The following is a 25,352-nucleotide window of genomic DNA, read 5'->3' as shown; positions in this document are numbered from 1 at the left end:
CTCATTCGCGCAGTTGTTTTCGCTTGGCCGCCCGCCCTCCGTTACAGCGTCGTCTGGCGACTGAGTCAGCTGCGGCAGGAGCGTTCAAGGGTGGCGAACCAAGATCGCCGCGGCGATAGCGTCACACAGACGAGGAGGCGGCGGCAGGCAATGCTCGCTGGCGTGCACAACCAGATAGCTCAGGATATGAACTTGTACCGACCGCATCCGTGGCGTCCTGTGAGCCAGGTGCGCGCGGTGTGTTTGCGTTTCGGAGGGTTTCACAACGAAGGGCCTCGTCACGAATACATGGAGCAACCACGATTTGCCTCAACCGCGACCTAGCAGAAGTACTTGCTGTTGGTTTAGTTGGTTCATCATAAAGTTTGGATGGCGCAAGGCAACGAACACAGGAAGACACAGAGACAGAAAGGGCGCCTGTCTCTCTTTGTCTCTGTGTCTTCCTGTGTTTGTTCCCTTGCGCCATTCAAACTTTACGCGAACTAGCTTTTGAACTGAAAGTTCCCAAGAATCATCCTGAGCAAATTCCTTTAATCGCCACAGGTTAAAGAGTTGACAGCTAACCTCATCGACCCACGACGGTCTTCTTAAAGGGTCTTACAGAGAGAAAATTGCGAAAGCAAACAAACGAGATAATTTGTTTCGTGGGTGTAAGGAAATACCCTCTTGCAAATTTCAGTTGCAGGCATTGAGTGGAACATAATTTAAAAAGATTTTTAATCTTGTCTAAGGAGCCGCTCGGCATTTCCACTCGCGTCGAGGGCTGTCAAAGTGCACGTGCCCCAATTGTGGCAACGTCCCCCAACCCAGTGGTTGCTCATAGGAAAAACCAGTGCTTGCCGGCTATGGTGACGTCGTGAGTACTGTGGTAGTCCAAGTTGGCTGCGTGACGCGAAGGTGCACTTGACCCTGGAACTGACCGAGCCGGAAACTACCAGTATAAAATAGGTTGCAATTAATTATTCGGGCTGCGCACTGGTGTCCTGAGCTCATTTGCATTATTATTATGTCCGTAGGCCTCTTTCAAGGCAAGGAAAAAAGACGTCCAAAAACTTTCTGCCTGTGGGTCTTAAATCTCATGCAACCGGATACCCCTTTTAGCCTCTTCCAGGCAACGTCGGACAAGAAAGAGACGACCGACGAAAGGCTAAAACCTGCTCCTAACTTCCACACATAAATAATCTGCTCCCTGAACTGCTTTCTTCGCGTTGTTTTGTCCAGTTGTGTTGTACCAACTTACGTAGCAACAACCCTGGCTCGAGTTTTGGTTTCGCTCTATCGTGACGACGCCGGTGCAGACCACGTCGTGTCTTGCGATGCCTTCTGGCGGTCGCTGCATTGTGTTTGTAGTTAACTGGTTAATGGTACCGCCGTGCATAACGTCGCGATCACCGAACTATACAGCGCACTTCACCAAGCAATTGTTGCGCGCTGGCTGTGGAGACTGATTTATATACTCGTGACGGGTGGGAGGGGCTCCGCTAGATGTTATCGCATGCCGCAGACCTCTCAAGGCGTGAAGAAAAGTTGCCCAACTTTCGTTGTTTGCTTCAGGGAACAGCTTTTACGTGTGTTCAATTCCGTCCTTTGGCGTGCGCAGTAGTTTTTCTTAACCTGCACCTGCGAAACCTATGTCGCGCAGGTTTAGGCTTCATCTCAGCCTCAGTAATTAATGTTAGTTATTCTCCACGGTCAAGCGATGCTCTTTTTGTAATTGCATTGTCCGTTTGTTGCAAGGACAGGTCTAACTGGAGAGACATGAAAGAGGCCTTTGCTCTGCAGTGGGCGTAGTCAGGCTGATGATGTTGATGATGATGACTATCTGGTTAAGCATCGATCGTCGTTTGGTTTTTCTAGCGATTGTGAAACTATTTACACTGACTTTCACAAGCGAATAACAGTCTTAATTTTCTAAAGAAATATGTGTATGTAAATAAATAAACAAATTTGTTTCCTATTATACCTGGCGTGCATTAGTTTTATTCCCCCACTTTGTTCTCGTTTTCATTAAGTGCACAACAGTAAAAGCGTTCCGAAAAGGCGCTCTGAAAAGTTAAGTGCTGAAGCTTTTTCGACCACGGTGGTTAAAAATAGAATGTACGATTAGGGGAGAAAATCTTTTCAGCATAGTAATCCTTCGCATCGATGAATTGTTAATCCACCAAAAGAAAAAAAACGGTCAAGTCTACGCTGCTGTCCCTGGACGGTAGCCAACGTAAGTGACACGGGCGGAGAATCCAAATGGGATAAGCGCGCATATCAGTAGGCTACAATTGCCGCTGGGCTGTTTTTTCCTGCGTGCTCAATCTTATGCCGCCGAGTGTTTAGTGTTCCCTCGATGTAAAGGACGACCTCTCAGATGCCATTCTTCGACGCGGCGTTGGAGTAAGGTCGATCTCGTCGTTTCGCGGGAGACGGCATTATGGGCTGCTCAAGTGCCATTCTCCATTTTGAGACGATTTTTCAAGACGTCCGAGAATTCCCAAGCACAGTCGATTTCGTCGTTTTCTAAGCCTCTCGTTCGCAACTCCACGCTGAAGCTAGTGACGCGCTGAGCACAGTCACATACGCTCTGTGCTATGAGTAATACCTGCGCGTTCGTGCCGGGCTCATAAAGGCCCGCTATGCATTTCTAACCACCCTACAGTACTCATTACGGACGAATAAGAGATGGCCTGCCTGCCATCTACCTCAAGTGCCCTTGTGACGTCATCACAATCTGTCCACCGGATTGTGAGCTAGCTGCCCACCGCGGCAGGTGGTAGGTAAACTAATGATTTATCGCGAGAGACTGCTCGGGAAAAGCAGCCTGGGTCTCAAAAGCACCACCGGTGGCTGTGCTGGAAACAGAAAGCTGTCAGGGCAGTGGTGCATCGCTCAGCAACAGTACTACTGCGCCAGGAGTGGTATAAGGGCCTCCGCGATCTAAGAATGTTAAGTAGAGAATGCGAAGTGATGCGCAAAGAGGACCTCAGGCTGCAGGCTGCAGAGACCCAAGAAGCCCTTAACGCTGAGCTTAAGTATCCCCTAAAGTTGTTCGTGTAATTTGTGTAGAGGTAACACGAATCAAAAAGCATTACTCAAGAACTTTCCTACGTTCAGCAAAAGTGTAAAAAAAAATACATTTCCCTCAGGCTCTCTTTGTTTCGCTGACTTCTGGCTTCTTTTATATGTGCCCTCTTAAGTAGAACGTGCTTACGCTAAGCTGTTTTGATAATCGGTGACATAATGCCTCAACAATATACACTGCGTAACAAAAACCATTCCATCTTTTCTCCCCGCTTCACTGCAGGCTGGTGGCTTCGTCCACAGATCCTCTCTTCGTCGTCCTGCAAAGCAGTGCTGGCCCGGCCGTGGTCGCAGCGGTGAGCAAAGAAGCGGTCACTGCACGATCCCCACTACCGCCGCCATGTCTCTGAGTTCGAAGAACACGGACGGTTCTCCCCGCAGCGGCAGCTGGCAGCCCGGTCTACCACCGCGCGAGTTCGTGCGCCGGGTGCCGCTGCCGCAGGTGGTCCGCATCGCCGAGCGGGTGCACTCGCCCTCCAGCCTGGACCTGAGCCAGCCGCTGGTGCTGTACGGCGCCTACCGGTGCCGAAAGGTGCACGCGCGCTCCCTGGCGCCCGACGCCCGAAACGCGGGACTCAGCACCACGGGCCCGCCGCTCGTCATACCCGAGAGCTACGCCGGTGAGTGCACGTGCTGTCCTGTGGGACGTTTTGAAGGCTCTGTATTGCGCTCTTGTTTCCTGCTTTATAATAATAATAATAATAATAATAATAATAATAATAATAATAATAATAATAATAATAATAATAATAATAATAATAATAATAATAATAATAATAATGTGAAGAAGAAGATGGGCATCAGCGTAGCCACATTGCCATCGCTCCCTGCTCAGCCCGACCGCCGGCGGACCACCACCGCTTCACCACTGCTTTCATCGACCTCGGCGTCCCCAAATAAATCACTCTCACAATACATTTATTTCCCATCATATAGTTGCGGGAGGTAGGGCGAAAAAGCCGCGCGATAGGCTTGACAGCCCCCCCCCCCCCCCTTCATTTGCTCGCATTCTACTGCACAGCAAGAAATTACCGACTGCAAGAAGCGTTAATTGTGCCCTGTTCGTTTTAAACAGCCTGCTTGCTGCGGAGATCACAGAAGGTGACGTTCGCTTAGAATGCCTGCTATTCTGATTTCTCATGTGCTCCAGCGCCACATTAAACTTGTTCAAGCACGTGCTTGTGTTGAAGTGATTCTGAGCGAACTAGATGACATTAGCCTCTCCTTTCATGTTATCCAGATAACTGGAAACAATTAAGAAACTAAAGCAGCGTTGCAGTCTCTTGCCTCCCCTACTGGCAAAGCTAAGCGATACCCGCCGTACACCCACAGCTCGATTATAGGCCGCGATTCCTGACACGTTTGCAGACTATTTCGCACTGGCGCGTGACAGTTAACACCATCTTTTTCTCGATTCCCGCGGTAATCGTTTTCGTCAGTTAACTGAAGGTGTTGATGTGTTCCAAAAGCTTAATCCCACGCATCGCCTTCATGCGCAGCCGAGGTCAAAATTCTCCCCCCCCCCCCTCCCTTCCCCCTCGCAGTTTTGAACCGTGCACCGATAGTGTTCGTGTAAATGCTCCCTGCGGGAGCATATACAGGAACACTATGCACCGCTGCATGCGGGCGCCACCTGGTGATGCACTCCTGGGGTCAAGACCAGTGCACTGCACCGGTTTAGACAGCAGGAGTGCATTGTCAGGTGGCGCCAGCATCAAGCGCAGCACAGTTCAGAACTGGGAGGGGGGGGGGGGGGGGGGGGGGGTCAGAGATTTTTGACCTCGACTGTGCCTTGCCCTCTCATTGGAATGTCGCGTGACACACAGCGGCCATGTACAGAGCGTAAACAATTTCGAAGCCAAGACCGCGGTTACCGCGAGCATGTTTGCCTTTCGTTAATCACGCGCTCATCCGAATGTTCGTCTGTTTACCGCATCCGTCTGCTTCCATGCGTAACGACAACTGCGACGACGTCGCTTCTTTCCCAAGAACCTACCACGAAAAGGATTCGCAGGGTTGGTAGATTTCCCAGAAAACCGCACAAGAATTCAACTGTCACCCGAAGCGTGAAGAACCGAACGCTTTCGCCGCTAGGGCGTTTCAAGGCGGTTAATAAATACAGCCTTTCGCCCTCCTTCGAAGCCAAACTCTCTCCTACTCTCTCCCTGCTGTTCGAACTCGAGTCGTGAATCACGTCTCGCGCACGCAAACTATTCAGCTTTTCTTTTATTTGTCTTATTTATCAATAACGTTGCCCCTTTTCTTTATTTTATGCCTCCCACACCCCTGCCCCCCTCTCTCCCTCTCCTCCCGTTCGTGCCAGGCACATATTGCACGCATTTCTGAAAAGCCTTTCTTTTTTTTTTCTCCTTTGGTTCTTGTGGTGACCCGAATGCAAAATTACGCGAGGGTTATCCCCCGCTCCTTCCACTACCGAGCCGCTGAGTGCGCTGCATTCGTACAAAACTGTGCAATACTGTGAAAGGTACAGAGCTTGCCCCGTTCCTAGTCTGACTCTAAATTCACGAATCTCTTCGCACATGCTAAGAACAAGCCACGATCGGCTTTTGACTTAGACATTGTGCATCGGTATGCACAGCAAGACTGGCTGGCTTTCGTATACTCTGTCCAGTTGCAAGAGCCAACGATACACGATAACAAACAAGTCGATAAATCACGAACAAAAACTTCTTAATGCCCCGCTTATCACGGACGATGCAAAGTACTAGCGTAAATCTACACATTGTTCCGCAAACCCTGTTTCTCAGCGCATTTCTCAAACTGAAGTATAAATGTCAAGTGCCAGATGTGCAGAAGCTAAGCTTAACGCCTAATCATTGCAAAAGACAATCCTCTCGGATACACAACTTAAGCACTCTTCCTGGTCTTAAGGCTGCATCAGTGGGTAATTAAATGCCCCATATTTTACCTCGTTTAAGAACTTGTTATTTAGGCAATAATTTCCAGTGCATAATGAAACACAAACATTGTCTCCGAAAAAAAGAAGTGTTTTATGTTTGCATCTGCATAGTGAGGAATTTCTCCTGTAGAGTCTTCCTTTGTTCTGTTCTCCTTAATCGCACGTCCACAGGACGCTGCTAGGCTGAGTAGATTCGATATTAACCCTCTGTGTTATCTTCTTCAATGACTGAAATAAGATATTGGTAACTTTTTAAGATCCTGCTGTCACGTTACGGACCACTTGTCGCTTTCATTCTCGTCAACGTGCGACGGCTGGTGAACTGGCCTTATTCAGTGCGTCTTTCTACAGCCGCCTGTTTTCGTATGTTTTCAAGTTAAAAAGTCTTGTCGCACAACAAATTGCAACGAGATATCGCAGCTGGCCTTGCAGAAAAAAAAATATTTCAGCTGTTGCTCCTGAGCAACGCTGGACATTCAACGGTGAACTGTTCCTTTTGATATACTGGCAGTGCCTTGGTATTTGTGCGCAGTTGTATCGTTTCAAGACGCTGAGAATCTAGCCTAATTTGGTGATGCCACTCAGGTACATTACCAATATTCCTCTCAAATATCCGCCCGTTGTTTATCGTATTCCATTGCTCCAATGCAGGGGATAGAAACGACGGAATATTGGAAGTTTGGAACTTTAGTCTCACATTTTTATTTACAGCACCATTAGCCTGATCATTCGCAAACTGAATCTACCTCTACTGCCTACCCTGTACTGCACGGTTCTAACTTGCGACGCGCTCAGCGTTCACAGCGGAGGTGCAGCTCAGAAGCGAAGCGAGTGGGGCGTGACAACCTTGGCGCGCCAAGCCGCGTTCTCGGAAAAAAAAGAGGGCGAGGAGGATGGAGAGAGCTCGAAGCTACGTCGAACTTGGCGCGTAAGGCGCGTATGCCAAATGACCCCACGTCCACGCCGATTGCGAGCGGTCGGAAGAAAAGGAAAAATAAGTAAGGAAGAAAGGACAAAAAAAGTACGCCAGCTTGGAATGACGGAAGTCTCGTCGATACTCGAGAGTTGGCATGATCGGAGATAAACAGCAATAAGTATGAACGGCGGTGTTATGGTTGTCTTAAAAGGTCATTTGCCCGTCGTATATCTACCACATGCTGGTCGCCGGAAGCATTTACCATGTTTCCTGCCAAGCCTAATGAAGAATGTCCTTTCTTCTCTTCATCCTCACAGAGCTTTGCCAGTTTTTAGCGTGTGTACACAAAGAAGTGATCGCTGTTAAGTCAAGTCGGCAGGAAAGCATCAAAAAGACATGCTCTTTTTTCACTTCGGCACTCTCCATGGATGCACAGAACCAATTTGATGATGATTTGCGGCTACAGTGCGTTCGAAATCGAAATAGAAGAAAGAAAGAAAGAAAGAAAGAAAGAAAGAAAGAAAGAAAGAAAGAAAGTAAGAACACTGATTTTGAGGCAGACACTTATTTCGTGCTGCAAATACATTTCGACATCGCTAGTACAGAAAAGATGGCGTATGGAGCAATTGGTTTGGTTTGGTTTATAGGGGTTTAACGTCCCAAAGCGACTCAGGCTATGAGAGACGCCGTAGTGAAGGGCTCTGGAAATTTCGACCACCTGGGATTCTTTAACGTGCACTGACATCGCACAGTACACGGGCCTCTAGAATTTCGACTCCATCGAAATTCGACCGCCGCGGCCGGGATCGAACCCGCGTCTTTCGGGCCGGCAGCCGAGCGCCATAACCACTCAGCCTCCGCGGCGACGTATGGAGCAATTAATAATGCCAGTAATGCCTTCACAAAACGCCCTTTTTGTATCCAGTAATGGCTTATGCCTATGTCTGTGGACACGTATAAATTAAGAAATGTTCCTTCCGTTGTGTGCAGTTCTTCTTCAACGAGCCGAACCTCCCTTCACGGTTGGGTCCAAAAGAGGTTGATGGGAATTATGTGAATTTTAGGGTCTTGTTAAGCTTTGTTCTTCATTTTCAACTACTTTTTGAGAGCGCGTTTATATTGCAACGAGAGCGGCATTCGTGCATGTAATATGATGCCTTCACTGATGATGATGATGATGATAGCTGCACCCATGTGGACAACTTTAACAGCCTCTCTTTCCATCTCGCAGGTGTTCCTTGTAATATTTGTAGTTACTTAACAAACTTTTTCTTTGCTGCTTTTAAATCAAAGGTTTTTGAACCCTTTCACTGCAAAAGCTCTTGCTGCTGTGATCACAGACAGAACAAATCACAGACAAATATATATATATATATATATATATATATATATATATATATATATATATATATATATATATATATATATATATATATATATATATATATATATATATATATAAACTTATGAAGGGAGCCAACAGTCACCGAAACCAAGGTGCATGGGGGAATGTTTTAATTTTTTTTTAATGTGTAGTGCTAATCATTGGGTTAATAATACTTAGATTATTCTGTCGCTTAAAGAAAATTACCTATAAAGCAGCAGAAAAACAACCATGCCGCCAGTGGGATCCGAACCCACGACCTCAGAATATCGCGTCCAGTGCTCTTACCAACTGAGCTACGGCGACGGCTGTCCAATCTGCTGCTCTTGTGGGTATTTATGTTTAATGGGTGTAAGCGTACCTTGAGAGTGTGCACCGGCAGCATGGTTGTTTTTTCTGCTGCTTTATAAGTAATTTTCTTTAAGCGACAGAATAATCTAAGTATTATTAACCCAGTGATTAGCACTACGCATTAAAAAAATTAAAACATTCCCCCATGCACCTTGGTTTCGGTGACTGTTGGCTCCCTTCATAAGTTTGTCAAAAACGAGTCTCTCATCTCCTTTACCTTGTCTGCTAATTGCTTAACGAGGGTCTCGGTTCTAGCAGTCTTGATGCCATAGGTAGCATAAGAGGGCTTTCGCACAGTTTCTGCCCTCGTCGTTAGATGACGTTCCACGTCACTCTCGCGGTAACACAGGACGTGCTACGTCCGCCGCTATGGACGAGGGTGGCGCTGGTGCACACTCTCAAGGTACGCTTACGCCCATTAAATATAAATACCCACAAGAGCAGCAGATTGGACAGCCGTCGCCGTAGCTCAGTTGGTAAGAGCACTGGATGCGATATTCTGAGGTCGTGGGTTCTGATCCCACCGGCGGCATGGTTGTTTTTTCTGCTGCTTTATAAGTAATTTTCTTTAAGCGACAGAAAAATCTAAGTATTATTAACCCAGTGATTAGCACTACGCATTAAAAAAAATTAAAACATTCCCCCATGCACCTTGGTTTCGGTGACTGTTGGCTCCCTTCATAAGTTTGTCAAAAACGAGTCTCTCATCTCCTTTACCTTGTCTGCTAATTGCTTAACGAGGGTCTCGGTTCTGGCAGTCTTGATGCCATAGGTAGCATAAGAGGGCTTTCGCACAGTTTCCGCCCTCGTCGTTAGATGACGTTCCACGTCACACTCGTGGTAACACAGGACGTGCTACGTCCACCGCTACGGACGAGGGTGGCGCTGGTGCACACTCTCAAGGTACGCTTACACCCATTAAATATAAATACCCACAAGAGCAGCAGACTCAATTCACAGAAGGCCTGAACTCCAAAGAAGAATACCGGGATGCCCGAACTCTAAAACCCCGTTCTCGGAACTGTCACACATCTCCCGAACAGTCAGTAGGAAATGTGGCCCTGCAAGACTGTCGACCCCATAGGGCCTAACCGTCACGTAAACGAGCAGTTATTCTGGCCGGCGTCCTCAAAAAGTTGAACCACAGCCAATCCAAGAGCTTGGCGCAGTCAGAGTAGTTGTGGCGAGAATTGAACTGCAGTTCACAACAAAATCGTTTTCTCCTGTCACCGCTACACACCATCCGTGCTTTTTTCAGGGATATCCGCGATGCCGCCATGCCTGCATTTTTGCGGCAACCGCTCTTTTTCTCCAAACACTGTTAACACCAAAACGTTTCGCCGTCCTCCCATCGCTTGCAACGAACGTTGGCCGTACATCTTAGCACAAGGGGATGACATCTTAGATAGGCCCTGCCCTGAAGACAACCCGGAAGCCCCTCCAGCTTTTTCATCTGGCTGCCCGAGGCGTCTTCCCAATCCCCAGCTAGGAGACCTGCAGGACGACGGAGCGGGGAACCTCGCTCTGCAGACACGATGGCCATCGGCACCTCCGCCACTGCTCCGGGTCGTCGAGAGCCGCCCCCTTTTCCTCTTTCTTCTCTAATTCACCCTTATCCACCCCTTCTCGCTTCCTGAGGGGGCAGCCGTATTCCGCCGGCATCACACACGCACACACAGAATAGGCCTTGTGTCCCGTTTCGCTGAGCTTGGCCATAGCCTTCGCTGCTTTCTTCTTCCTTTCGTCGTCTGCTGCGCGCAGGCCGTCACTTATTCCGCCTTGTCTGTCCACTGAAACCCGTGGCGAGGGGGCGCCCACCCCTCGGACTCTTGTCTCGTTCGCTTCCCCGAGGTGCGGCCCGATCTGGCCTCGTTTCGCAACGCATAACTCGTGGCGTGCGTGCCGCTGCATTCGGCGTCTTCCTTCTCTTTTTTGAGTGTGCGCTATGGATCGTCGACCTATAGTTCAAGCTGGTGCCCTCAGGGGTTACGTGGGCGACCGATGGACCACGTTGAACGGCACGGGGTGAACCGTTATAACAATAGATGGGTGCCAGAACCTCAAATCAACCAGTCCGTAGGCGTTCTAGTAATTTCCCCCTCATCACTACCGTCAGCCACATCCACTGCAGGATAAAGCCTGCTCCCACTTATCCCCACTTAGTCCTGACCTTCGCGAGCTGCCGCTGGCCTATTGCAGCAAATGTCCTAAACTCATTAACCCACCGGTTACGCTTGCTTCCCCATTGGAATCCATTCGGTTACCCTAGAGAACCACCAGTCGACCCTTATCCGTACTACGCGTGGAGAACGTCTCTATTTCCCTGTAGTTCCCCTAGTTGTATTTCGCCCTGTTCATTTACGCCGGAATATCATAATTTCGAGTTTGCTCTCCAAACCACCGTGCCATATTTATCTTTCCTTTTTTCAGCGATGACCGTATCACCGCAGTATGGGCTGTAAAGAAAACGTGTCCCTGCATTTCTTTGTGGTATGCGCTTAAAGCGACACGAAGGTGCGCCACCCTGCGCTATACTCGAACTAACTGAAATCAATTAGACATCTGCGAGTGCTCCAAAAAGTTTCATCCACCGGCAAAACATAAGTCTATGTATCTCAGATCACTCTCGACTACTCCATCGGCACTCGCGCAAGCTTCTGCGCCTAGTGTAATAACAAATATCGCGTAATTTTGCCTACGTTGACTGAATAGATTCGCCTGAGCAGTGACCCATACGGTAAGCTGGAAGCCTACATCACTAACGAGGGCCACGCACGCGGCTTCCATGACAGTGAATATCCTGCGAAGCTATCCTTCAGAGTTAGCGCAGTGTCGCCAAGGATGATATTACGAAACCAGCGCCCGTTCCGTTATCTGTCTGTGTGCTCGCCTAAAAAATTGCTGATGGTTTTGCTCCTGTTAGGCCTAGTGTGTACGCGATAGCTTCATACACATGGTTACATGTGGTAAATCTCTTTACTCAGCAGAAGGTGTTTCCTTGGCTATAGCTGTGAGGACACTGCTGAAGAGGCGCACTGTGAAAGACGCGCATCTGTTGCCCAACCACGCATGCGCAGTGCACCTGCAGCTATTGCGCATGCGCGACGCGCGCAGCGAGGCTGCGGAGTCGGCGGCGGCAACGGCGCAACTCTGACGTCACGCGCGGCGCATGCGCATTAACGGCTCCGCCTCGGACCGGTGACCTTAGCTTTACATTGAAGCTATTGCTTCAAAAATGGCGCTGAATTACTTTTATAGATGGCACCACGAGCCGCTCCGTGCGCGAAGCGATTGCAAGCAACTTCACAGAGGGCGCTTTTTCTGCGAGCAATTGCGACCGATTACGTATGGAATCAAGCGAGTGTGAGACAGCGACACTGAACTCTGGCTGCAGGGCGCTAATAGAGAATGCTTGAAAAGGTATATGTAATGCCTCTTTATCAATTATGGCCAGCCTTATATTGGCTACATTTCGGCAAATGGTCAGTGGAAACAATGAGTCAAGCTGAATCTCGGAATTCTCTGAAAAGAAATGCAGTCGAATGCAAGCAGCATTCAAAATTGCAGATCAATTCTGCTCCGAATACACACAAGGTGGAGTTTTCCACCTTCTGTTTGCGCTTGGCTGCACTCTTATTGGATGTCAGTTGCAGCCATTTTCTCGACCTAACCCAGTTCCTGCAAACGCTCCTGCTTCACGCTATAGCGGGGCCTTAGTAACAACAAACTAGGAAAATGCACCACGGCGGTGTTTGCCGGGCGATGGGCGGAGAAGAGATGCAGGCAGAGAACGCGTGTGTGGGCCCGTTCAAGCACCCGTAGCCTACGTGAAGCGCTCACCGGGGGCGCTTGACGTAGGAGCGCAGTGCGCCGTCGCGATGACACGGCAGCAGCCCACAGCACCCATGTTTGCCCGCTACCCCAGGGTCAAGAGTTCGCATCAGGTTCTTTAGTTTTCCAAGTTGAAAGTGCACTCAAAAGAGTAACCTTTATGCTCGCTTATGAAGGACGCTTAAAGAAGGACCTCTTGAAACCGAACACTTCAGCCAAGGTTAACCGCGGCACTGAAGGAGGTTGGTTTGACTGGCAAACACTGGAGACAGGCTTGTGTCGTTTGAGCGTTTTGTGAATGCAAATACTAGACCCGCCAGTTGAAGGCCCGACAGCTGACATTTTCTTCAAAGGTCCTTGGCTTCTGCCCTTGAGTTTGGTTTTGTTTATCGTTCAGCTTCAAAATTATGCAGCGTTCTCTTTTAACTTTCAGCTGTACAGGAGACTTTCTTCGTTCTTATTCGCGTCGACATAGTATTGTGTCAAGCTCAAATAATTTTTGTTTTTTTTAAGATGTTTTCATTTCAACATCGGGGCAGCTATCGGTGCTCAGTGGTTAGGGCGCTCGACTACTGATCCGGAGTACCCGGCTTCGAACCCTACTGCGGCTGCCACGTTTCGATGGTGGCGAAACGCAAAGGCGCCCGTGTGCTGTGCGATGTCAGAGCACGTTAAAGAACCCCAAGTGGTCGAACTTATTCCGGAGCCCTCCACTACGGCACCTCTTTCTTCCTTTCTTCTCTCAGTCCCTCCTTTATATATTTTCTTACAGCGAGGTTCAGGTGTCCTCCGAGATATGAGACAGATACTGCGCCAATTCCTTTCCCTAAAAAACCAATTATTATTATTATTATTATTATTATTATTATTATTATTATTATTATTATTATTATTATTATTATTATTATTATTATTATTATTATTATTAGTGAAAATTGGTAATAAAAAGGCGCGGTAACTATGTCACTTCTATGTGAACTCGCGCCATGAAAGAGAGAGAGAAATCCCTTAACTGAAAAACAGAGCGACATGAGGTTTCCGAGAAAGACGCTTCGTCTATCACTCACTGAGTCCTCAAGACGAACAAATCACCAAAATCGAGTAAGTCGAAGTCTGTGCGAGTACGCGTGTGGAAGTTTTCTTTCTCTCTGTGAGTCATGAGCGAGCAAGATGCAAAGACAAGATGCGGGTCTCTCCGAGGCGCGTCGGCATGACCGGGCCAGTCGGATGTGCGCGCCAGTTTGACTCCGTCCTGATGTATGGCGACGGGCCTTATATACGACCGCGGCCACGACGCTTCCGTTGTGTTTGGCCACCACCACCGCCGTCATGAGAAATGGAAATCCCGTCCCCGGCGTGCTTGTAGCCAGGCGTTCGCGTGGTTAGGTGCACTGGGTGTGTGGGCGGAAGAACGAGTATTCCTCCCCCCCCCCCCCCACCCCGTCCCGCCTCTCCCACTCAAACGCACACACGCATACACCGATTCCGGAACTCATTTGGTTGCAGCATAGAGTACGCTGCAAGACGCCGCGCGGGCAGTCAGTCAACGCGTGCAGTGCGTGCCCCGCATCAAGCTGTGCGCGCAGCGCCACTCCTAGTAACAGTATGTGAGCAATGGCACCGCGTTGCTCTCGGCGAAATTGTGTTTAACCTGTTGTTATGTCGCCCGGTAGGCGGCGTTTGCCTATGTCGACCCGGATTCGTGCACTCCAAATGGCGGCCGCGGAGACCATTTCTACGAACGGAGAAGCTCAAAGCAGTTCTCGTGCCGAGCGAGCCGTCGCACGCCATGCTCTGAACCCATTACTTCTCGTTTAGTCGCCCTGGTTCGAGCGTCACTAGTCTATTCACGCGGGAGATGTTATTGCGACTAGTCTAACCTGAGTCGCCCAGGTCCCAGACAGCTACAGATGAACCACGGAAAAGCTGTGGAACCAATATCATCCACAGAGACAAAGCTATACATGAGCGAGGGCAGCATAGAGTCACTGGCTAAGCTACACCCTTTTCAAACAGCTAGTTTTTACTGGCGTAGTCAGCCAGGCTTTAGTCAACCTCTCGCCGAGTCTTTAACCGAAAGAGTTTTTTCATATTTTCGTTCTAGAAATATGGGCCACAGGTCATCAGATGGTTAATGAAGAGAAGACATCCAGAGGCGGTTGAAATCAACGTGAAGGTAGATCTTTATTTTGTGCTTACACCCAGAAAAGTGGGAACTATTCCTTTTCGCGAATAACCGACGTTTTGTGTCACACGGTAAAGCACTGAAAATTGTATGAAGGTCGCGTAATCCGACATTTGGTGCGTACACCCAGAGTAGAGGCATTCGAAGCTTTCGATGAGACCGAAAAGACAAAAAAATAATATTCATGCCGAAACGGCTGGCAAGTTCATCGTCAGCTCCGCGTACGCTGCCATGCGGGGTAAACACAACTTGACGCCTTACACATCGTGGAAACGTTGCCAGCCGAGCATGACGACTTCCCGCTAAAACATGCAGTGCACGGAAGGAGCCCTTTCATACGAAGAGCGAGGCGCTATTTCAGTTATCAGTGCAAACGGGACGAAGAAGTTATGTCTACACTCGTACATGAGCTCAGCTACCTTATGTGACGAAGTATATGAACTCATGTGAATAACCGGCTCCGTTACTGCTTAACTCAGAGCAGGAAGTCTTCTTACCAAATGCTGAAAACTAGTTAAGGGTGTCATCGCGTATTTTGTCCGCCGTGAGGCAGGTGAAACATGGAAGCCAAGGGGAAAGGAATTTTTGCGCGATAACTGAGCCTGCAACTTGTTAAGGAAATGGTTTACAGTTTTTGTTCTTTTTTTGTAGAAGAGAGAGGGAGGGGGGAGTTCAGGTACCTGTCTATACCCTCCCTGCGGATATGATCGTGTGAGAAGATCACAGAAAGAAATTCTTTATTCCACTCATTTACTTGCGAAGGATAAATTCTTTCCCGAGCGCAAGCCCTTCTACGACATTGGGACCAGTTTAACGCTGATGATAAGATCTTTCTTGCCAGGAGTATAGTTTGCACACTATACTCACCAAATTTTGCTCGTTCGCCATGGTTGCTCAGTGGTCAGGGCGCTCGGCCACTGAGACGGAGGAACTGGGATCAAACCAGGCCGTGATGGCCACGTTTCGACGGAGGCGAAATGGAAAAAGCCCCCGTGTGCTGTGCTATGTCAGCGCACGTTTAAGAACCCCAGGTGCTCCAAATTAATCCGGAGCCGTCCACTACAGCGCCCTTCATAGGCCATGTGTGCTTCGGTACGTTAAACACCACAATTTACAACTGATAATTTGTATAATACTTCTAGCTGGATGTCTAGCTGGATCTAAACAAACGTTCAGCTCGTTGTACCGAGACCACGGAATCTGGCATCAACTCCATCTGTGTCTTTCGCCAGCTGTTGTGACGCTGTAATAGAAAGACGAATAACGCACACTCACGCGCGTCTGCAACTCAGCACTGACATAATCTTTTTAATTCGTATACGCGGGTCCGTTTGCAGCCACCTTTCGCGTGTCTGCAACGAGCTTCTTGTCTGGCCAAAATTTATGACGTAGCGTCATAACACTTGTCGCGGACGCCACGAACGCCAAGGTGCATAGCGTTGGCGCCTTCTTGCAAATCGTTCGGCTTCTTACATAAGTGCGCGGCGCCCGCAGCTGCTGTTACGCAAACTCGGCAACCTTGACTCACAGCGCGCAGGAGGCGGGTCTCTGCAGCAGATCCAACAGGGACACGCACAAATGCGCCGTTCGCTGTAGGCTGTCATACTGTGGTGTGCCAAATTGTTGCAAATAACTTTCTGCGGCCAGCGTTCATCGAGGGTCGCCTCGTCTTGCACCTCTCCATCAGCGTGGGATGGGCTTCGGAGGCATGCAGTAATGCGTGATAATGGTTGATAATAGTGGTGGTCGGGAATGCTGAGCACTGGAAAGCCAGCCGTCCCCTGGGCGCCTGCCTTTCAGAGCTGCCAAGTAATAACTGTTCAAACGTATGTGTTTTTTTTTTCCTCTCGCTAATACTAAGACTATTGTTAGTGATGTATTCGCACTGCAGCGCCACCTTGTAGCGGCCGTAGTGGCACGCGCGAAAAGAACGAAGAACCTGAAGCGCGAGCCGATGAGAATGCTGGATGCGCCTTGCTGGCACAGCAGCGTATACGCTACGCTCTGAGGCACTCTCAAATAAATGGGGCCGCACTGGATGTGGTTCCTCTGTGCGTGCCACAGTACATCCGTCATTTTGTTGTGAACTTCCGAAGTCATTTCATGGATTGGTTAAATTTTATGCCGTATATGAAGCATATCCTAATGCAGTTATCAAAACTGAATGAGAGATGATCGCATTGAGGAATTATATAATTAGCACACATTCATTGATTATTTGATTGATTGATTGATTGATTGATTGATTGATTGATTGATTGATTGATTGATTGATTGATTGATTGATTGATTGATTGATTGATCAGAAACGCATGCTCATTCAGGGTCGATCGAGCGACCCTGAACGAGCATGCGTTTCTGTGTAGAAGCGCGTATCAAATCGTGCCACAAGTGGTGAACGAAACACGAACTTATAATTTGGTCGTCAGGATAGCGCCTCTGCCTTCAGGAAAATTGAAAAATGTTTTTTAGGGGATGGAAATGGCGCAGCATCTGTCTCACGTACATCTCGGTGGACAAGCTGCTTTTTGTTGCTTGCCCTCGCATTTTTGTACTCTTGTAAAAAATGCGAAATAAATTGAATTGAATTAACACGCTCGGCTACTGATCCGTAGCACACGGGTTCGAACCCGACCGCGGCTGTCGCGTTTCGATGGAGGCGAAACGCAAAAAGGCGCCCGTGTGCTGCGTGGTGTCAGTGCACGTTAAAGATCCCCGGGTGGTCGAATATTCCGGAGCCCTTCACTACGGCACCTCTTTATCCCTTTCTTCTTTCGCTCCCTCCTTTAATCCTTTCTGGCGCGGTTCAGGTGTCCGCCGATATGTGAGGCATACTCTGCACCATTTCCTCCCCCCCCAACCCCCCCCCCCCCCACCAAAAAAAAACTATTTTTTCAAAGTTCGCTAGAGTGATAATAATAATTGGTTTTGGGGGGGGAAGGAAATGACACCTGAACCGCGCCGTAAGGGAAGGGATAAAAGAGGGAGTGAAAGAAGGAAGGAAGAGGTGCCGTAGTGGAGAGCTCCGGAATAATCTCGACCACCTGGGGATCTTTAACATGCACCGACATCGCACAGCACACGGGCGCCTTTGCGTTTCGCCTCCATCGAAACGCAGCCGCCGCGGTCGGGTTCGAACCCGGGAACTCCGGATCAGTAGCCGAGTGCCCTGACCACTGAGCCACAGCGGCGGTTAAAGTGCGAAGTCGAGATTTGCGTGTGGTCGTTTTCGAACGGTGCAAAGAACGACGCAGCAGGCATGTAGACACGCCTTCAGTATCAAATGGGGGTGTTTGTCTAGATGCGCGTAATATATATAGGCTCGGGGTTAATCATCGCAGTAGAACCGAACAAAACCAGGGTGATGGTGCACGGCGAGGCATAAAAGGCGGAAAAAATTAAACATCAAAGTAAACACGGTAAGAACATTTAAAAAGTGAAGGTAAATAAATATAAAGCGGACGAGACAGACAATAAATGAGTAATATTGTTGGGGTTCATCCATGCTTGTACAATGCGCTTCTGCAAAAATAACACACACACCAGGTGGTAGCCAGTGCCTAGGTTGTCTAGCTGTCTACTGTTCCGCCATGCTCGTTATACTCATTCGATACGGGCGGTAACTTTTCTTTTATTTTGGCGGTTCAACTCTAGTAATTGCACCGCCTTGTGAACTGTTTCAAAATTAACAGCGTCAATTTAGAAAAAAATTACATGCTTATTGTGCACGCATATCTGATGGCACGCTTTACAAATGCAGTTGCTCCATCAATGTTGATGACAACGGTTCAGCCAGAAACATAAAGAGCCGACTCCGCCGGCACCTTTAAAACAAAGGCTCTGAGGATGGACAGGCCGGCACAGTGCACGATGCGAAACAGCGGCCGCACTCCTCGAGGCCGATTCACCCCGATACGGAGAGGCTCCGCGAATTTCGACGTCACCGCGCACTCCCGCGCCGTTTTATTTCACGCGCATTCCAGCGGTAAAGCTGGCGGTCCCGTTTCTTTTTTCCTTTATGTATTTTATTGCCCAACGCACCGCGTTCGCTGCTGAGAAAAGCCGCGCGTTGAATGAAAAGGCGAAGAAGGCCGGCGCCCAAGCGATTCGCCACGACCTCGCAGTCACCGCGCGAAGAGCGTTCGTTCGGGGAAGCGAACGCTGTACGCACAAACACCGAGAGGGAACTACGCCGTCACCCTTAAAACGCAGTTTCGTGCTCCCATTAGCATTCTCGGGAGTCTTTGAGAACGGCGCGTGCCGTAATTTTTCACCTGTGTGTGATAACTTTCCAGGTAAAGCCGTATGGGCCGGTCAAGTAGAGCTCGCTTGTCGGTCGAGGCGCCCTCTCTCGCGAAAAAGTGTCCGTTCAAACTCTGTACGTTTACTGGCCGCAGCGCACCAAGTGTCGACTTAACAGCACTTCACTTGTGCGCTGTGCACTGCCTCACTAAGAACACAGCGGCACTCTCCGAGCAATGGAGCTGGCGTCAGGCTGATAGCCAGGCGAAATGTATAAGCTCCTGGTACGTGAGAACGTTTCGCGGTCGAAACCGGTAACTGAGCTATATGGACTGCGATAATATACTGATTCCTAGACTAATCCAGCTCTATTTCATCATCATGACTGACTTATACCCCACGACGGTCCCGTTATCTCTGCAGTGTGCTGGTCATCACCGCTAATGACAAATTCGTATATAATGAAATGAATAGTTATATTAGGTCGGTTATAGTATGTTCACCTATCGTAAGTGTATGCTGCGCGCAGTGCTTCCTTCATAATCCTGAAGTGCAGTCTATATTCCTCGCACTGAAACGGTTATAAGTGCATTGATCCTCTTTGTCGCTGCTCCATTTTATATGGGCTTCGTACGCATTATATATCACTCGCCCGGCTGTGAAAACAGAGGAGCAACCGCTTCGGACTTTCAGTCAACAAGCGTCTACTTTCGCGACCCGAATGATGTCTCACAACACATCACTGGGAAAACTGGCGAGCCAGGTTCATTAACGAAAAAAAAAAAGCACCTGTGCATTCATATGAAGGTCAACGACCGCGGACGATTTACTTTCTCCCCGCATTGCCCCGAAATGGATCGCTGGTCCCGAGGAGAAGATAGCGCCGACCGAGGTGTGTACCTGTGCCCCCCCCCCCCCCCCCCTCCAGCCCACTATCCTACCTGACGTGCGACCTACGCACAGCGGATGCTCTCACGTCCGAGTCCAGCATCGTCGGCGCTGACTCGATGTCCTTGTTTTGATAAGTGGGGAATCCGTGTAGGAGCGCCCAACACTCACCGTCAACGTTCGCCATTCCTCGTCGCGTTATCTGTCGCTATATGCGATTCGCCCACCCAGAGCCCCGCGTTGTTGCCCAGTAGAGAGTGTCTACACACTTGCGTGCTTCTTTTCATCGCAATGCCACCTGTTCTTTTTTTTTATTCTCTTTCTTTCTTTTTAATTCGAGTTCCGTCTCTCCCAGCCAATCAGGAATCGAAAAACCCAAGATCGAGAAACGTCTTGACCGACGTGGAACTTTCCACTGCCGTGGTTGGTCGTCTTGAGTGATGCGCTGCTAATATTTCTTTGCGCAACGCCGGGTCTTCATATCGGCGGCGCATTTCAAGTTTTCTCTCGGCTTAGTGTTTTTCGCAAGCTTCCCCCCCCCCCCCCCCGGTCCACGTTTTATCTCTGCATTTCCCTCCTCCTACGCCGCCATGTCTGACCCACTCAAACCGTGGAGAGACAGATAAAGAGAGAAGCTCTTTAATTGAAAAGCAGAGATCTTAGCCGACGTTTAAATCTGCTGACTTGATACTCTGCGTGAGGAAGGGTATTCGGGGGGAGAAAGATCGAATGAGACAGGTCTAGGAAATGGTACGGCAAAGTTCACTGCATATATAGAGAATGCGCAGTGAGAGTGCTGAACGGTGGGATTACAGTTTGTCTAGAAGACCAATGTCATATAAATAATCAAATAAAAAGTCTATAGGGCATCTGTGCTGTCTATGGCAGGCTTAAGGTCCTAATACGCAGTCAAGTGTTGGCACTTGAATGAATGATTCGATAAGATATTCATAACGTGCATGCTCGTCGACATACGCTGGGCATTCTGACAAAATATTGCCGCGAATATTTGCTGTGTTTGTTCCTTTTTCAAATCTGCCGCCACACCACTTTATCGCATTGTTTGCGACTCAAGACGCGACTAGATTTATCTCGATTGATCGCAGCCAGGCAGAGCTGATTCTACGTTGTTCCGGAATGTTCTAGTAACTTTGCACGCTTTATCTCGAAAGTTCGCTATCAGCTTTAAATTGAGCACGGCAGACAGCGGCGAGCATTCTGTTCGACGACCGCCGTCACCACTACGTGAAAATATGCTCCACCGTTTCTACTAAGGCGCAGTGGTCGCAATCCGGACTGTTTGCTTGACCTAAGCGGAACTGTAAGGCGTTTGTAAGCGCAGCGTTTATACGATGTCGGTGATAAAGAGCCTACAGATGGGAAGGAATTCTAGGCGACAGTTTTGATCGGAGGTGTGGGTCGATCGAGCGCAGAAAATGGTTATGATGTGTCGGCAAGCTCCACAGTCGGTTTTTTTTTTCTTCGCAAGCGCTTCTTTTATAGATTATATAGTTGGGATGCCTCAGACCACGAGCAGTAAATTAGCCTGTATTTCTGGTTTTGATGACCTCTGCGGGTTGTTTTATCATCTACAGCAGACGTCTGCGTACAACGTGACGACGTTGCAATGAGGTTTAGGAGCACTGACAACAGGGATAATTAGTGTTGCGCTGTGCTATAAAACAATCTTGCGAAGCTTTTTAACGCTCAACAAGGCTTCATGAATGGTTGTAGACTTGACTGCTCTGAATTTGGCCAACGTGACTCACGAGTACATGGTGGCCGGTCAAGAACACCATCAGAACGCAGTGCACAGGCACCGGATATTAGAAGATGCTACGCAGCACATCCCTTATATAAGTGCTACGTTTACATCTTGTTAAAGAATTGACACCAGCCTAGCGAAACTGCACACTAGCGAAACTGCAGCCTAGTGAAACTGCACGAAACAGGTGGCCGATCAATCATGAACGAGACCTTGCGGGAGAACACCTGTATACACCGTCGAGCCATGATTGGACAAAAAATTCTCTTAACCAATCGCGTCGCATGAGTGGTCGATGATCAAGCGGCAGCCAATCACGGTATCAAACGAGGAAGCAGCTGACCAATCACTAACTGCATTTAGTTGATCGAAGCAGCTGAAACAGGAATTTTGCGCAACGCTTTCAATGTAGCACGAAGAATGGTGCAACCTGACTTATGCATCTAAAAAACGCCCCCCCCCCCCCCCCCCACCCCCCGTATCGTGAATAAGTGCATGCGCACGGATTTCTCCGACTGCTCGAATCTTCGTGTCGAAAAAATTCACGCCGGCCGCAGAATTAGCCGCGCTTCTTGCTGCGGGGCACGTCCGATTCGACACTTTCGAGCAGTAGGTGTTATTACAATCTCACCTCCCCCCCTCATCTACCCCACAATCTACCGCCTACTCCCGGAGGGGCGGCGGTTTCCCTGGTGCGTGAAATGACCTGACACGGTGTTCCGATCGGCGCTGATTGCGCAACGTCCCCGTTCTCTCTTCTGGCATCGGTTGCATCATCGGGTCGACCGGCTCCATAGCGGTCCTGAGGCGGTGTCTGTTCTTTAGGGTAGCGAATGCCTTTGTGCTTTGTTTCCTTTCGCCTTTTCTGGTGCGGAAGGGTGCTCACAGTTTCTCCTGCGTCGGGAGCACTGAGCCGGGGATTTCATCGATAAAATTACGGTTAAACATGTCCTGCCAGCGCTAAGGACAGTCCTCTGGGAAGATATGCGCTGTGCAGTAAAAGTTGAATAAGAACGTGTACTACACAGATAAGCCGGCGGTCAGAGAGCAGTGCGCGCTACTTTCTTCATAACAGCGTTAATTAAGGAGAAAAGGCGATAAGCTTGGATTGATAGACCATTTTAACTAACTATTGCACTGTAAAATCAAACGAATACACTATGTCGAAAAAATCACAGACCAATAATGCCATTAGCAACCGCTGAACAATCTGCTCAGGAAGACAACTCGAGGCATGGTGCTTATCGCTTCGTAAAAAAAAAAAAGAGAAGAATGGCCATGGTTATGTGCAAAGTGGTCCTCAAACAGCGCTGCTTACCCTTGTTATTATTAGCTGCGTTTAGTTTGGTGTGTCCGTCCGCAGTAACCGATGGTGCTCTAAAATGTTGGTTGCGGTCGACAGGCTTCGGCACAGTTCCTGCATCGCCTGCGGGGTATCGATGGATACCGTTCCACTCTACGCAAACAAGTTGTCGATAGGGCTGTTACCATGCATAATAACACAATAGGCAATCGAAAAAAAGGCAGAATTGAACCCAAAATATGCTTCATCGTAATTTCGTGAATACATTTTTCTTTGTATTGCAGCAGTATTTCTGTAGTTGTGTCACTGCAACAAGAGACGGACTGCTCAATACTACAGAAAAATTTTGGTCGTTACCACAAAAATTTGTTATTTCTACATGTTCGAGGCCAAAAATGCTACAAATGTTTGTTGTGAACGCAGACAATCTTCTGTTGTGTTTTTAGACAGAGAACTTACTAATCAAACCGGTCAGTAATCGAATGGTGCTGAGAAACTTAGAAAAAGAAAATACTTAAGGCTCAAGGGTAACAACTGGTGTGTAATAATTTCGAAAAAAAAAAACACCGAACTCTTTTCTATTTAGTGAAGAAACAATCGCCTCCCGGGATGCACCAAACACTGCCCTCTACTAACTACGTCCAAAATGGAATGATAATTTTAAGCAATTTACATCTTAGTGTCTCATCCTACAAGACTTGTAGCTGACTTCATGGACATTAGCTAAACGTTGTGTGAACCGTGGTATAGAGACATCCTGCTGCTGATCTCCACTTATCTGTGTTCCGCATATAACAGAGAAAGTAAAAAAGGTCAGTTATTTGCTCTAAGCTACATGAACATATTGGCCATTTATTCTAGAGGAGAGAGAAACTCAACTAAGAACTGCCACGCTAACTTGACGTATTGCTTTCACGCGCACACAAATCCACTTCTTCTACGACGTTCAAAAGTGGACGTATGTGTAACGTGGGAGGGGATCCTCGGGTCCTTTTTCCCTGTGCACATAGATGTCAGTGCATCGACTGCATTCCCTGGTTTTTCTATACCTTCACCAACTTCGGCATCTGACATCAGCGGCGTCCGGTCTCTGCTCCCTAATTCTGAGTCACAAGCCGGCGTCTGATTGTGGGTGTGCCGAAGTTCTTCTCTATACTTTATTATGTTTGTCTCTTTTACTTTTTCGCGAAATAACTCTTCCGTCGAAAGAGCAGGAAAACGCGGAGTAAGGCTTGCGTGAAGTTCTCAGCTAGATTGGCGGAGAATGACGTCAGCGAGTGCTGAAAGCAGACAATGCTGAGTACATTAGCAGCGCCATGCCTGCATATACGCTACAACAGCACCACCATCGCTCTATTGGGGCCGCTGTCGTCAGGTGAAAGAGGAGAGGGAGAGAGCAAAGCCTCACTGGCACGCGACGTCTGTGGTGATCAGAGGACGCGTGCCTTGATAGCAGTCCTCCGATCGCAGGCTAAGAGCTCGCGAACGCAGAAAGCGCGCTATCCGCTTTAGGAGGTCAGAGGTCAAACATCATTATAGGCATGTATGGGCGCGCTGTTGTTTTTTGGTTTTTTTTTCTATCTGTCTTGTATGCTCCTCTGTTTTCAGCCTTTGTGAGTGTGTGCTGGCTGACAGCTATTTTTTAAATACCTACAACGTCCAGCCTTGAATGTGCGTCAGGGGTGGTACAAGAAAGGACAGCCACGCATAGAAATATTACAGACATTAATAACCATCATCATCAGTTCGGCTGCGTCGCCTGCAGGAGAAGACTCTCTATAATAACCTCTATTTAACCCTATCCTGTGCCAGCTGCGAGCCACCTTATCCCCGAAAACATCTCGATATTATCCGCCCGCCTGATTCTACGTGAATAAATGCATACATGCATACCTTGAGTCAAGTAATAAACAAAGCGCATTTGCTCATTACGAAGAAAGAAGTTTAATATGAGTGAGGCGTGCTATCTCGTGCTTTTTTTCTTTTCTCAACTCAGCGGAAAGTATCAAAATATGATGTATACGATAGAAAATGAACGTACCCATCTCCAGACAGTGGACTATTTTATATTATTAAACACTTTAACATAGCAACGCTCATAAAAACAAACACGACAAAATGGGTTGTTTTCGAGCCGCTGTATACCTTCATCGCGCGGTGGAGACTAAAACATGGAAGTCGTCTATAGGTGGCTAGTTTTTATGACCCCCATCATGCAGGCCCTATTAAACACTTCAGACTGGTTCAAATAGGCTTAGTAAAAACGGATTAAGGTAGAGGCCACGTTTGAAATAGGTTCGAACAGGAAACTGTCCGGAAAAGTGGACCGGTCATCAGTGTGGAGGAAGGGGCTCTAAGTGGGGCGACTCCTTTCTGACACTTTTTTTTTTTCGCACGGTGACGTATTCTGATCACGAAGCACGTGTCAGCGATGCTTGCGCTTCGCGTTTACGCCCCTGCCCCGAACGCCACGCGACCCGCAGAGAGCAGAAAATGGA

General features: G+C 48.4%; 1 protein-coding gene across 1 annotated transcript in view; it reads left to right on the top strand.

Moving 5' to 3' along the window:
* LOC144106292 (uncharacterized) overlaps positions 1–25,352 on the top strand; it is a 111,444-nt gene that overhangs the window by 58,703 nt on the left and 27,389 nt on the right. Inside the window, exon 3 of the mRNA XM_077639060.1 lies at positions 3,293–3,689. Within this exon, the coding sequence (XP_077495186.1) occupies positions 3,410–3,689 (280 nt within the window). The 5' untranslated portion in view covers positions 3,293–3,409. The remainder of the gene's footprint in view (positions 1–3,292; positions 3,690–25,352) is intronic.

The sequence above is a fragment of the Amblyomma americanum genome, chromosome 10 (genome assembly GCF_052857255.1).
Source record: "Amblyomma americanum isolate KBUSLIRL-KWMA chromosome 10, ASM5285725v1, whole genome shotgun sequence".
NCBI classification, from domain to species: domain Eukaryota; kingdom Metazoa; phylum Arthropoda; class Arachnida; order Ixodida; family Ixodidae; genus Amblyomma; species Amblyomma americanum.
Note: the sequence above shows the minus strand (reverse complement) of the source record. Positions and strands in the feature narration are given on the sequence as shown.